The following is a 15,622-nucleotide window of genomic DNA, read 5'->3' as shown; positions in this document are numbered from 1 at the left end:
TGTGAATGCTTTTTCATTGGACTATCCTGAGTTAGGACCATGTGGCTATCATTGCGTCAAAGCTTCATTTATCTCTCCTCTCTTGCTGCCTGCCTTTTGACCATTTCACTGCTAATTAGCCCTGAGAGCAGGTGGGGAGAGAGAAGCTGTCAATCTTTATTCATTCTATTTCACAGCTCTGGTTTAGATGGAGGGATTAAAAAAATAGAGGAGAAGTATGGGTTGGTGCTGCTTTAAGATTTTGTTGATGTTTTCTCTGTGGGGGTACATTGAGATTCAGGGTTATCTTAAAATGTCAAGTTACTAATGTAAGATTCTTATTGATCAATCCTTTGATTCAATTCACTTTCACAATGCAATTGATTACCTACTAAGAGCAAGGCCCTATGCTAGAGATAGATGAGTGAACAAGATGTGTCTGCTTCCTTCCATCCTGGCGCTACTGACAAGAGAAATACAGACAGCCAAAAAGTAATTACAAATGTGATAAATGAATGACAGGAGGAGAAAAGCGGGGTACTGTGGGAATGCATGAAGGAGCCCTAGTGGCACAGTGGTTAAAAGAGATTGGCTGCTAACCGAAAGGTCAGTGGTTTGAAACCACCTGTGGCTCCAAGGGAGAAAGATGTAGCAGTCTGCTTGTGTAGAGATTTACAGCCTTGGAAACACTACGGGGTCGTTATGAGTCAGACTCCATGGCAGTGGGTTTTGGATGGTGGGAATGCATAACAAAGAACTTCAATGAAGTCTGTGTTTTCTGGGAAGGCCTCTGTGAGGAAATGAAGCTGAAGATGAGGCTTGAAGAATAAGCAGCAGTTAGGTGAAGCCGGTTTGTCGTACTATGTTGGCTTTGTGTGTTGCTATGATGCTGGAAGCTATGCCACTAGTATTTCAAATACCAACAGGGTCACCGTGGTGAACAGGTTTCAGTGAAGCTTCCAAACTAAGACAAACTAGGAAGAAAGGCACGACAGCCACAATAATAGATTCAAACATACCATATGATCACGAAGATGGCATAGGATTGGACACATCATTCTGTTATACATATGGTCGCCATGAGTTGGAGCAGGCTCAACGACAGCTAACAACAAGCAAGGTGAAGAGAGTCGGATAAGCATTTGGGGCAGAGGAAATAGCTTATGCAAAGGCCCAAAGCCAAGAGAGCATGGCATTATTTGAAGAAGTGAAAAAAGTCCAGTGAGACAAGGGGTATGGAAAGCATTTCTCGTACCATTGTGGGAATGATTCAGGTCTACGTTGTGCACTTGGAGCACATGCATCTTGTAGTTATAATTCCTCCCTTCAGTTTTGGTGGAGACAAAATCCTTGACTTGGCAAAAGCCTCAGCCACCTTAGCAATCCAAGTTTCCAATAACCCTTTTGGAAAATATGAAATCAAGGTCCAGAGTGGTCATGACTTATTCAAGAGCATGAAATGAAGTTATATGATCTAATAAGAAATATTTGTTTTTGACTAATCTTGGTATTTTTAAGAGAAAATCCCTGATGAGTATAAATAAAATGCTTACTGAACATTCAGATATTAGGAAATATGTATATAGTGACCCCCTTTTTGAAGGATACGGATATGAGGGATGTAAAATAAGTTCAAAGACATTCACAGAGCAACGAGATTTTGGCTTTTTCTTCCCTTTCCAATATTTTCTGGCTTCTGAGGCAAACAGAATAGTGACATGCCTAACTTGCAGTAATGGCTAAGCTGATTACCTGTCTTTGTCAATAAGAAGCTGAGATTTTTCATTTGTTGCCCAATCCCTCACATTAAGTTCATTCAATAGCTTCTTCTCATCAGACTTGCTAAAGGTCAATCTTCAAGGTGAGCTCCAATTAAAGTAATTCTGCAATTGAGAGAATCACAGATTGATAGTATTTTAGGACCCTTGGAGATATCACTCCATTATATGGATTATAAAAATGAGGTTTGAGTATTTATGTGATATTTTCCAAAGTCAGACAGCCAAGATGGATACTTAGGCTTTTTGGCTCCCACTGTGTAACATATGGTTGAATCATGCTTTTCCTGGTAAAGCTTCTAGCAATTTTATAACCAGTTTATAGGAGTTGCCAAGCACATATATAGTCCTTTGGATTTTGGTTTCAGATCAATGATTTATAACTAGCCCTGATGGTGCAGTGGTTAAAAGTTTAGCTGCTAACCAAAGGTCAGCAGTTTGAATCCACCAGCCACTCCTTGGGTAGTTCTGCTCTGTCCTATGGGGACACTATGAGTCGGAATCAACCCAACAGCAACAGGTTTGGTTTTGGTTTAGATATCCCCAGAAAATAAGAGGGGAAAAAAAAAGTACCTATAATTCTTCATCTTTTAAGACTATTTGATGGCCTAACTCAGGTTTGCAAACTGATATTATATGTGTGTTTTGTTTGGTGCATATAGACTTTAGGAACTTAGCAGCTTTTTCTTGGTGAACCCAAAGAAGTTTCTAGTGATTGCCTCTTGGTTTTCTGAGGACCCATCCCCTTTTCTTGTCAATCTTCTGCCTCAGACTTATTATTTAAAGTGTATGCCAAATCTGCCAATCTTTAAACTACAGACTATGCCTTTTACTGTATTTGAAAATGGTGAGATAAACCAAAAACAAACAAACAAACAAACAAAACCCAAACCCATTGCCATCAAGTTGATTCCGACTCATAGCGACCCTAGAGGACAGAGGAGAACTGCCCCATAGGGTTTCCAAGGAGTGCCTAGTGGATTCAAACTGCCAACATTTTGGTTAAGAGTTCAGATTTAAATATTTTAAAACAAGATTTGATAGACATTTTATTTAACGTTTCTCTCAGAATTGAGGACATTTTAAGACCTATAAAACTGGCTATTCTTTGCCAAAATTACTGAACCATTCTTACAACTTCTTCTAATTCACTTATTTTGTAAGGTGAGTAAGACCTCTAAAGGGGGAGCTATTTTTAAGCCAACCCTAAGCATATTCCTTCCTCCAGTTTGTAAGGTCAATATCAGCCTCTTCGACTGATAGCAAATCCTGGCAGTATGAAATCTGCTTATCTAAATACATTAGGAATGTCCAGCAAGCCTGTTTCATGGATATTAAATCAGTGGTTAACATTGTGATGATCATGAGGTCATGATCACTGTTGCTTTAAACCTAAATGAGCAAATCTTTAGGACAGTTTGCTTTTGCTCTTTCCACGTGTAACAGCTCAGTGGTTGTCTTTTGTTAGATTTCAACATTCTGAGCATCTCCAAGGCCCAAGAATAATAGCAAGGGCAGATGATAGGGTTGAGGTTGGGGTTGATGGAGTATAAGGTAAACAACCATGCCTTATGAGGTTTGAAGATGTTTCCTCTTAAACTGTTCAAAAATTTGTGGTCTTAACTAGAATTAGTATGGCTTTTAGATAATAATCTTAATGCAAATGTTAGATTTAGAGAAATCTATGTTCGAATCTGCCAGGCGCTCCTTGGAAGCTCTGTGGGGCAGTTCTACTCTGTCCTATAGGGTTGCTATGAGTCGGAATCGACTCGACGGTACTGGGTATGTATTATGTTAGTATACTTTGTATAATGTCAAAAACATAATATTTTTATACAGTAGACTAGTTCGGTCACACCAATTTAAAGAAAAAGAATTCTGTTATGGAGCAATTACTCTGCTCTCTACTGGATGATACTTCTGTTTGGTAGCTCCTTACTCCATTGTATCCAGGTTGTGAAACTTGAAATCTGGGATGTGAACATTGCTAGGATGATTATCTATTAGAAGAGTCATAAACAATTCAGGCAATAGTCCGTGAGGAAATACTTATATTTGTTGGGTCTCTAGTTTCCCCTTATATATATACCTCCAGAACTTCCTTTTAAATCATTTATATGCTCACAAAACACCAAGTCTTCCCTCATTAAAAAATCAATTCTTAAGAAAAAAATCTGATGAAGAAAGACCTTTTAGAAAAATTATTGGTCCAAATACTATGTTAGTATGTTGTCTATAAAATTTGCTTATTAATTCTTAAAAGTTCTATGTCTTTTAACACAGCACCTGTCTATATTTTGTGGAGTAAAGGGCTTTGGCTATTGTTAAATGAGTTTCAGGCATCAGAACAAATGGAGGAATGTTTGGCTGGAAGGTGGAGGTGAAGGGTACAGCAATGGCGAGAAGAAGGGGGAAGTCCTCTAGGATTGGGCTTTTTCTGAGGAAAAAAGTCAACTATTTTGAATCCCTTTATTCTATGTCTCGATGCGTTTTGGGATACACAGATTAAGAAACCCATTCTTTCCGTGTTTGGTAGAATGTTTACAAAGAAGAGATGATTGAGAAGGAAACAAAGTTTTCTCAGAAATTCTATAATGAAAAAGATGTACACATTACTGCAAACCTAAGGTTCTCATGAGGACACTTGTGCCATGTTCCTCTGGGCGCTATTTTCCACAAGAATTCTCTCATGAAGCTGCATGGGGAGTACTTTTTCAGTTTAAATGTAATATAAATATACCAGGGAAGATAAGTAGAGGAAAAAAAAAAATCAAAGTAGAAATTTTGTTGTTAAGTGGAGATTATTGGTAAAATAACCTCTGTAATGCAGGAGTTCTCTATCTTTTTCATGTCGAGATGTACATTAAAAAGGGAAATATTTATAAGATATTTTGAGGTAAGGCAATGAGGATGCAGGATTTGGGGAGCCCCAAGTACACCAGGCGCCATGGACTACGCCCAAGGTGTATACCTGTAGCCCATCTGTGAAATCCTGATGAGAAAGCTCTGCATTAGTGTAACTTTTTACAAGTAGATTTCCATTCTTTTGCTCTTCATTAAGTTATACCACATGCACTCAAAAGAAACCAATTTGGCCCTCAGCTCTGTTTCTTTATTATGAAACTTATCCAATTTGAGCTAATGACATAGAAATTATTCTTTACTCTGAGGTTTTATTAAATATCTTACCATCTTGTGCCAATCAGAGATAAGAATAACACAAAGACAGAAAATACTTAAAATACACACAAGCTGAAAGGAAAAGACATGCTCATTGGTAAAATCTTTGGTAGTTGCTGGACTTCTAAGAAATAAGCATAACAACTTCATTCTTGTGAGAGGAATATCTTTATGTCCTAAGGTGATGATTTGATACAGTATTAAAAAAAGTGCATATGAGTCCACCTAATTATCTTCACTGAGCCTGAAAAACAAAATAGCCTATGTTCCAAGGCTCCTCCCAGTGTCCTCCCTTCCCACTTACGCGCCACCGTTCAAAGAGTCCACTTCCACCTCTTCTTTGCTCCCTTATTACTTACTGGAAGACAGAATTTTAAAAGTAGTGATTGAGTCATCTGATGTTCCTTATTTGCAGCAGTTTTCAGCCCTAGTTACACATTACAATTAACCGGGAAGCTTTTAAAATTTACCTACATCCTAAAAAAAAAGTTCCATTAAATTGTATTCTCTAGTGACAGAGAGACAAGATGCCCCAGATAAAGATAAAATAGTTTATACATAATATAATCAGTGCTAAATGCAAAGCCAAGCAGGGTTCATAGAATGTACTGATTATTGTTATTTAAAGTTTTAAAAGAATGCTATTAAGAGAGGTTGGGGCTTGAGCTGAAATGATGCAAAGAATATTCCAGGTGGAAGCAAAAGAAGTGGGTATTTTTGATGAGTGGAAAGGGTATGAACATGGCCAAGATTCAAATGAACTCAGGTGCGTTGGGGAAAATGAGGAGACAGGTTTCAGTAGTTTTAATATTCACTTGGGAATCAATGGGAAATGGTATTATATAACTGGGTGAGGCTAGGTGATGGAGATGTGTGAATAAAAGGCTGAGGGTTCATCCTGGAGTTAAAATGGGGAGTAACCAGAGATTTTTATCAGAAAGGAAGGGAACAGGATTAAGAGATAGGATAACATTTAATGCCTTCAGGATTCTTGAAGGTACCCATTGTAGTCTGCTTTCTGCAGTAGGTTTGATGACGTGGATCTATCATTTTTCTCTCAATAAATATATACTTTTCTCATGCTCATTGCCTAATGTCTGAACATCCCAATACCTATTTGTATGCGTAACTATTGGTATGCATTCAAGTTATGGAGCATGTGTCTGGGAATTTTCATTATATAACACCTAACAGTAACTCCAAAACTGTAAGTAGTTAAACAAATATTTCATAATGGTAACAAGCTTTGCTCTAGTTTTATAGCCTTGGCTTAATCCTGTAATCCTTCTACTTTTGGTTTCTTTGTGTATGCAATAAAGGGACAAGGCTAGATATGTTCTAATCTTATATCTAGAACTAACATCACATGTATTTCTGGTTCAGCTATTTTCAACCACATAGAGGATAAGATTTGTAACTGAGGTTGTTTCATTTCCATCCATCTACCCTTACTAGGTTGTGGGTATATTATCACTGAGACAGGAGAGTGGTGCCTTTTATTTCCTCTGGTCAATTCAAAGAAAAATAACTTTGTTTCACAAGAAGGAAAGAATATTGATCTCATTTATTTTTGTTTCTGGACTGTTACTTCTGCACGAAGGTAAATAAAAAATATGTACGTTAATAAACTATACTGGCACAAATATTTAAGATCAGTAAAGAAAATCATCAGTCCCCAATCATCATACATGAAATTTACAAAGCAAATATTTATCCTTTTAAAGATTTTAATATATACTTAAAAATGGACAATTTAGTATTACATAATTATATACCATTGATACTGTAAATATGTAGTGTATATATTTTTCTTTTCAGTAAAATATTTTCATGCTTGTAAAAGTTGACCCTAAGTCAACTGTGGACAAATAGAACAACATACAGTAGAAATAAACCAAGTAGTAAATTGGATATAGGTAAGGAAAAAAATTATAAAGCAGTTACATTATTGACATAAAAGAAAAAAAAACATACTTTTTGATTATTCGAAGGCAATTCACAATCATTTCCTGGAACTCAGTGAGAATTTAAGGCCATTTGTTCTAAAGAAAATGCTTTAATTTAGACACAACTTCACAAAATTGTAATTCTTGTAAAAACTGTACATGCAAAAACTTTTACAATTAATTGTGGACAAGCAGATCAGTATATAGGAGTCAGTTATTTCACAAATGTGTTGTGCACTAAGTCACAAGGCTGTGTATATTTCTGGGAATTTCACAAAAGATTTCCATCTTATGCACCCTGTGTGGCAATGTGGAAAACTAATAACAAGGAATTGAAATCAAGAAAGCCAGTATCCCTTTGAATTAAAATATCTAGACAATATATAATGGAATAAAAAGTTTAAAACATCTGCTACATGGTTCACAGTTAAATATTCTTGGTTGTAGTCTTTCTAAACAGCATTATAATATAAAGATGCTACTTTTTACACAAAGTATTTTCTGTGCATTTACAGTTCACACTGTTTGACTTTTTATTATTTCTATTTAGCAATACAAAACATAAACTGACGGCAGTCAAAATTTAGAACCCAAACTCCACGAAAAATGCATGTCCTTACAGGATTCACATCTGCTAAGCTTAAACTCCCATACTTGGCAAACAGCACAGAGAATCTGATTACTAAGCAGTTGCAGCCCTGTAAGACTCAATTCAGTGACTGAGAAATATGAAAGTATCTCTCCCTTTCCTTATTTGCAATTGTATTTGTCCAGACAGCCATTCAAAGAGATATTGCTCTTGCGATTATAGCTATTGCAATTTAGAAGACAAAGGATTCAAAATTCAAAACTCTTATTCTTAAGAACAGTTATAAAAGTATTGAAATTTAAAAAGTAGTAACATGTAAACATTGATACAGAAAGACTGCTTTCCTATACACATTGCAGTCGAGGACATATTTGAGTTAAAAACATAGTTTGTGCTTTTTCCCAACAATATATTGGAAATTAGCTATTTCCCAACAATATATTGGAAATTAGCTATTTCTGTCCAAAACAAAAATTAAAGATTCAGAGAAGACAACCATATTTTGCTTCAAGCATTTAAACAAGTTTTCTGTTGCTCATGCAACAACCATATTTACAGTTTTGGTTTATGAAGAGAATTCATTTTGGATCCAAGAAAGCACATTAACTAGTACTGCTGACACCAAACTGAGAAAAGTATCTCATTCCCTGGTTCATTACTGAGCACCAGGCACAAAGCATTGACTCAGCAGTTCTCACTGATGTGTAGTTAACGTTCAGCATTTGGGAGCACAGTCATATTTGAGTCTGTAGCACATGTGTAGGCGGGGTGTATGGGGGAGGTGCAGGTGATGGCTTGATTCCATGGGCCCTCATATAGGAGAGAAACTGCTCGGGGATCTCAGCTAGGACATCTTTAGCCAATCTAGCCATGCTCAGTATGTGGTTTCCGCTTCTGTCAATATAATCCCTGAATGGTACAAACTAAAACAGAGGGGGAAGAAAGTTACTCCACAGACCTTAGAATGCTCTTTAATAGACATAAAAATCAAGACATGTAAATACTTGTTTGTACAAGGGAGAGTCAGAAAAACCCAGAGTAACAGTGAGATAATAATTACCATACATTTTTTAACTAGTTCATACTACAAACAGCTGTAACAATGAACAAATCTTTCTGATACATATGCTCTATCTAAAGAGAGCTTGGTAAAGTAGAGGGTCAGCAAAAACAGAGGAAGATCCCCGATGAGATTGATTGACACAGTGGCTACAACAACGGGCTCAAACAGAGCAAACACTGTGAGGACAGCGCAGGACTGGGCAGTGTTTTGTTCTGTTGCACATAGGGCCACTATGAGTCTGAACCAACTCGAAGGCACCTAACAGCAACAAGGACATCTAAAAAGAGATGTAATTGTTTTCTATATTGGGTTTTCTCCCCCCCTATAACTCATGTCTCCTGATCCTGACATGTCCATCATGTTAGTATACATGTTCTGCAACTTTTGGTTTCTGGAGCATTTAACCTCTTTGGGGCTCAGTGTCCTTTCAAATAAAGTTACTACATGCTTGGAAACTCTGGTGGCATAGTGGTTAAGTGCTACGGCTGCTAACCAAAAGGTTGGCAGCTTGAATCCACCAGGCACTCCTTGGAGACTCTATGGGACAGTTCTACTCTGTCTTATAGGGTCGCTATGAGTCGGAGCCAACTCAAGTGCAACAGGTTTTTTATTATATGCTTAACTCAAGTTTCAACGCAGAAATATTACACAGTGCAGAGGAAGAAACAAATAGGTGAAGATTAAAGAAATAATAGTGTATGCTGTGAGACTGAAACATGTATTTTTAATTATTACTATAATGTCAAATCATATGTATAATGAAAATAAAATTCACATCATTTATATTAGTAGGAAACTAAAATATTCAGTACATTGAATCTTGTCCCTCATGTTGATTTCTATATCCATAATTAGAGAAGGCAAAAAAAAAAAAAAGGAATTTTTTGTGAGATTTTGGTATGCTTCTATTGAAATATTCTTATTTTTGCACCATATAAAAATAAATGCTCTATCTTTATATAAGCAATTATTTGACAGCGCTTATCAGCACACCACCAACTGTAAATCTGGCAACAGATTACCTAATTCCATTCTCCTTTGTAATGGTTATTTAAGTTAATAAACACTGTGTCAATTTCCTCTTAGGGACATGATAACTCCTGAATTGACTTGGAAATGATTGGAATTGTTAATGTAATATTCTGGGAACACAGTAATTTTAGGTCTTCAGAGAAAAAGTACAGTGAGGACATTTTAGGATGTGAACAATTTCTGAGAATAATATTTGAAAGTTTGAATTAAATCCTTTTTTTCTCCTACTGTAACATAGCTGTTTTAAAGTTATTTTGAAAAATTGACTTTTGATTTAAACAGTTACTCAAGATGTACTTTTGGAAAACAACTGTTATTAAGAAGCAGGCTTTAAAATGGTCAGGTTGCTACAAGTAAACTGAGTTAGAAATCTTAAGAAATCAAATCCCATAGCTGTCAAGTAGATTTATACAGTAAAAGCAGTCTCCTTTAAAAAAAAAAGAGTAGAAAATTATTCCTTTCTTTTTTAAAATAAGACACATTGTAGACATACACCTATGTGACTATAATTTTACTCTCTCTGTCTCTGCCTCCTTCCCAGGAGGAAAACTCATAGCAGCTTTTAAAAAAGTGTGACAGAAAGGTGACACGGTTTTCTCTTACCCCTAAAGGAAGCTAAGTAAGGGCAAGAAAAAACCAACAGAGCAACTAGCTGGGAGGGGAACTATAGGAATGTGAACTTAGTGAAGTCATATTATCTATCTATGAACAAGGCTTGACATTTTTAACAATCAAAGAGGTGTGTCATGGATTGAATTGTGTTCCCCCAAAATATGTGTATCAACTTGGCTAGGCCATGATTCTCCACCATTTTGTCATCTGATGTGATTTTCCTTTGTGATATAAATTCTACCTCTATGAGGGTAATGAGGTAGGATAAGTGGCAGCTGTGTTAGTGAGGCAGGATTCAATCTACAAGATTGGATTGTGTCTTGAGGCAATCTCATTTGAGATACAGAAGAGAGAAGCGAGCAGAGAGACAGAGGGACCTCATACCACCAAGAAGGCAGCACTGGGAGGAGTGTGCATCATTTAGACCTGGGGTTCCTACACAGAGAAACTCCTAGTCCAGGGGAAGATTGATGAGAAGGACCTTCCTCCAGAGCTGACAAAGAGAGGAAGCGTTCCCCTGGAGCCGATGCCCTAAATTTGGACTTTTAGCCTACTTTACTGTGAGGAAATGAATTTCTCCATGTTAGAACCCATCCACTTGTGGTATTTCTGTTACAGCAGCACTAGATGAGTAAGACAGAATGCAACAGAAAGTTAAGGTTTATTTTCTCTCTGCAATTGTAATTATAAAACTGGGAAAATAGGAATCAAGCCAGTTAAGGATTAATGAGAGAATAGTATCTAATTACACCTTCTCCTCACCTATCAACATGGTTGGGTTCCAAAAACCAGGCAGTTATGCAAAATCGGCATTACGTGAAAAAGGAGAATGACTACATCAGGTCACAAAATGGAGTATGACTACATTATTACATAACCATCAAATTATATCATTACATAATCACCAAATTATATCATTACATAACTGCCAAATCATTGTGAATCATGGCCCAGCCAGGCTGACACAAAACCTAATCATCACAGTGAATGTCACACTCGCCTCACATTCCAGCATTCCTTCTGCTAGACATACATCAGTAATGTACAAATTAGCTGGACAGTTGATTTTTTACTTTTGTCATCAATGTGAAATGTCAGATAAAGAGACAGTCGATAAGTGAGAAGAAGGTATATAACTATGTTGTTGTTGTGTGCTATCAAGTCTGACTCATAGTGACTCTACATGACAGAGTAGAACTGCCCCATAGGGTTTCCAAGGCTGTAATCTTTATGGGAGCAGATCGCCAGGTCCTTTCTCTCATGGAGCAGCTGGTGGGTTCAAACTACTGACCTTTCAATTAATAGCTGAGCGCTTAACCGTTGTGTCACCAACTATATTTATTTCACTCTTACTTTAAAAGGCATAACATTTAGCATTTTAAAAACTAACATTTAGTATTATTGGTATGGTTAGTATACATGTGGCTATCTTTATTTTTTAAAGAGCTCAATTTTAAGGAAACAACACTACCTATGGCAAACAAATGATACTTCTCTAGAGAAAGGTGAAATCTCACCTGCTTTTGTCTTTTCTTTACCTAAACTCTCTTCTTCACCATTATTCTATACCATGGACATTAAACTCATTTATCTTTTAATCCCCTATTCTCACAAACTCTGGAATTAGATTTTCTAGGTTCAAAGCCTGGTTCTGCAACTTATTAGCTGCATGATCTTGGGCAAGTTATTGTTCACTCTGTGCCTCAGTTTCCTCTTCTGTAAAATAAGGATAATAATAATAATGCTTACTTCATTGGGTTGTTGGATTAAATAAGGTAACATATACATAAACTGCTTAAAGCAATGTTCAACTCATAATCTGTACTATACACGATAGCTAACATAATCATTACTATTACTATTCCTGAATTTATACATTTATATATTTAATATAAATATGAAGCTATTTTCATAATAGTTTTCTACTTACATTTGTATCAAACGTTAAATACAAAGAATATTCTCATCAACTTTACCTTTTTCTACTTTAAGTATAATACCAGCTCATCTAAAGCAATAATTCCCAGCCTTTTTGTTATTTCAAAACACCCACTGTTTCACCTTTTCAGAAGTGCTACAGAGTGTACGGATTTTCTTTTTCCATTGAAATAAATCAAGATTCATTGTTAATAATTTCATGATACTCTGGGATGTCAAAACTCAAGGCTCACAATCACTGTTCTCATAATACATACAATTCTACTCATCTTAATACATGTTTATAAATAATAGGTAAGGAAGAAATCCTAGTTTTCAGCCTAGGATGGGAGCATATATCACATTTAACTTAGGTTTGTCAGGTGGGAGCACAGATTCTGACATGCCCTTTGAGTATTAGGAGCCTTGCCTGGGAGTTGAGAATCCCTGTCATAGCAAGTGACTCTTCTTATTATTTCATCCAACATGTGTGTTGGGAGTAGAAAAAAAAAAAAAAGTTGAGAACTTTCCACTCACTAACCTACATTGTCTAAACCATTTTTCAAAGGAGCATTCTTCTCTTCAGTCATGTCACCAGTCACAAGCGAGAGGTAAAAATGACATATGACTCTTCACTTCTTTTACCTGCTATTAGTGTCAAATCTCACAGTTTTCATGAAAAATGTGCCCTCTTTCTTCTTGGGGGATTGCTCATATCCCAATACCATCACAGCTTTCCACTCAGCTTCTCAGGCCACTCTGTTACTGTCTCTCTTTATCACTCATTTCTGATGACTCTCTGGGGACCTCTTGTTCACAATAACCTCCACACATTTGTGAATGCTTGTTGATCACTGGCTGTTACCACCAGAATGAACTTGGGCCCGTAATATGTTCCATTTAGGGGAATCGATCACTTTTCTCTTTCTCTTAATTGATTACATTCATATGAGGAATACCAATAAATGCATTCTGCTCTGTGGAAATGCACTGTATCCTTGATACTCCACATCCTTTTTTTTTTCCTGCATCCACCCAGTGCAAGGAAAATATTCCACATGGCTGCTCTAATGGATGGCTCTGCCTATTCGTGAAAACAAGTTTGAGTCAGTGTGGGCAAAAGGGCTTTCAGTTGCTGGTCTGCTCAATTTTGCTTGATTGTTCCTACTGTGCAGAGCTCCATTAGTGATTTTTCAACTCTAAGCCTTCAAGTTTATTATTCTCCTTTTAATGTAAAATATGATTTAAATATAATTTTTAAGGAAATGATAGACTGGCCAGCAGCTGCTTGTGGCCAGGAGGAATGACACTGCATTATACACAATGGCCAATTCCCAGCTCGCACAAACAGAAAGCCTTTACATATGCTGATTTAAGAAAGTAAGTCATTTAACTTTTACAGCAACCATCTCATCCTGCTTCCTATTTACACTATAGTCATATGAGATTTAATCTCCAGGCAAAGGATATAATCACACATAAAACTGACTACAGTGTCATATGACAAGGTAGAGCTACTATGAAATAATGAAATAAAAATGCCTTCCCAGTGGACTCTGCCAACATACTAAGTAATAATAATAACTGGTACTGATATTAATGCATATATGGAGCAGCTAGAAGGTGGCAGACTTTCTACTGAGGGATTTCATAAAGTATCTCATTTAAGTTTTGTAAGCACCTTATCCATAATTTGAATTTACAGAAGGGGGAACTGAAACTTGGGCAGTATAATTACCTCACCCAAGATCGGATACTAATACCTGTCAAAGTCATTATTTCCACCCAAATTGTTCTGATTCTGATATGTTAACCACTACAGTAATAAATTTTACAGAATTTTAGAGTCAGGCATTCTAGGATTGAATCCTGGCTCTGTCCCTCATTAGATGTATGACTGTCTTAGTTATCTAGTGTTGCAATAACAGAAATATCACAAGTGGATAGCTTCAACAAACAGATTTTTTTCTTTTTTTCCCTTAGTTTTGGAGGCTCAAAGTCTGAATTCTGAGCACCGGCTCTAGGAGAAGCCTTTCTCTCTCTGTTGGCTCTGGAGGAAAGCTCATATCTCTGCTTCTGCTTCTTGATTCCTTGGAGATCTCCATGTGTCTTGGCATATATCTTACCCCATCTCTCCTCCTAGCTTGCTTTTTAAATCCCTTTTATATCTCAAAACAGACTGACTAAAAATACACCCTACATTAATCCTGCCTCATTAACATAACAAAGACAACCCATTCCCAAATGGGATTATAACCACAGGCACAGAGGTTAGGATTTATAACACGTATTTTGGGGGGAGGACACAGTTCAACCCATAACAATGATGGACAAGAAATATTAAACCTCATTTCCTCTTTTGTAAAATGTGGGTAATTCAAGTAGTTTTGGCATAAAGAAAACTAAGGATTATGTGAAGGAATGCTATAGTTCTTAGTATGCCCAGCACATATGAAGCACTTAATAAATAGTTAAATGTTATTATTATATGAAGAAGCTTGAAGCCATTTAGGATTTACATTAATAATGAAAACCCCATCTACCACCCCCAACTTTCTGCTGAACTTCAGCTACCTATTATTTGCAACCATAGGCTTTTATTTGCCCACTTAAAAAATTTGGGATTTCGTATGTAGTGTATCAACTCTGTCAGCTTCAAAATGTAAGAAACGGTAAGTAGGGAAAAGATTTGAGAACCTAAATAGACCCTATTCTCTGATGATGCTTTAGTCCGTAGTATTTATGCATCAGTAAGAATGGTTTAGGTATTTTCAGATGACGAGAAGATAGACACTATTATCCTTGGTGTGCCCTTGTTGTTTTTCTCAGTTGCTTTCCAAGGGGTCCTCTGTCTATCAAAACAAACCATTGCCCATTCCTGCATTGCAACCCCAATATTCTAGGGGCAGGGCAAGTTAACCCTTCAAAATAATTTGTCATTTTGTATGTGTATGTGTGTGTATGGTGGAATGTTTTCACAACCATATTAAAAGAGATAGAAGATGCCAATTCTTCTTCCATACAATGCGATATGTGAATGATGCACTTGTTTACTATTTTTAAAAGACCAATCACTATTTAGAAACTTCTCTATGAGATTAAAGAATACATTACATCTCCTTAACTAAATATGGGCATGTAAGTCAAGGTGTCATTGTCATTCAGAGAGCAATTCTCTGGGGATATTTTAGTTTTCTCTTCAATATCTGTAAGACATCACCATTTTTTCAGTTCAACTTCATGTGGCAGAATCACTTGAGTACCTCCCTATTTCCCCAGGTGCCACTAAAATCTTTGGGGAACCCAGTGTCACCTTACAGTGGTAGCCTGGTCTCAAGGATTCTGACTTTCAAGGAAAGGAAAATTTTGTGATTACACTAGTATATACCTTATGCTGATAGACAGCAAAGTTTTTCATATCTGTTATTTCCTTTGAGATGCACAACATAATGGGAAGACCAAAGGTCAAAGAATTTGGAGTCTGCAGATAAGTAAACAAAGGCTCAGAGAGGTTTATTGACTTGTT

General features: G+C 36.6%; 1 protein-coding gene across 3 annotated transcripts in view; it reads right to left on the bottom strand.

The window, feature by feature from the left end:
- Positions 1 to 1,377: 1,377 nt before the first annotated feature.
- Positions 1,378 to 15,622, bottom strand: part of CPNE8 (copine 8) — a 281,410-nt gene continuing 267,165 nt past the window's right edge. For 2 of the 3 annotated variants that reach the window (XM_064284393.1, XM_064284394.1), the window contains exon 15: positions 1,378 to 8,395. In XM_064284393.1, coding sequence (XP_064140463.1) covers positions 8,207 to 8,395 — 189 coding nt within the window. In that variant the 3' untranslated portion in view covers positions 1,378 to 8,206. The remainder of the gene's footprint in view (positions 8,396 to 15,622) is intronic. The other variant, XM_003405719.4, reaches the window with a different exon arrangement.

The sequence above is a fragment of the Loxodonta africana genome, chromosome 4, assembly GCF_030014295.1.
Source record: "Loxodonta africana isolate mLoxAfr1 chromosome 4, mLoxAfr1.hap2, whole genome shotgun sequence".
Lineage (NCBI taxonomy): Eukaryota > Metazoa > Chordata > Mammalia > Proboscidea > Elephantidae > Loxodonta > Loxodonta africana.
Note: the sequence above shows the minus strand (reverse complement) of the source record. Positions and strands in the feature narration are given on the sequence as shown.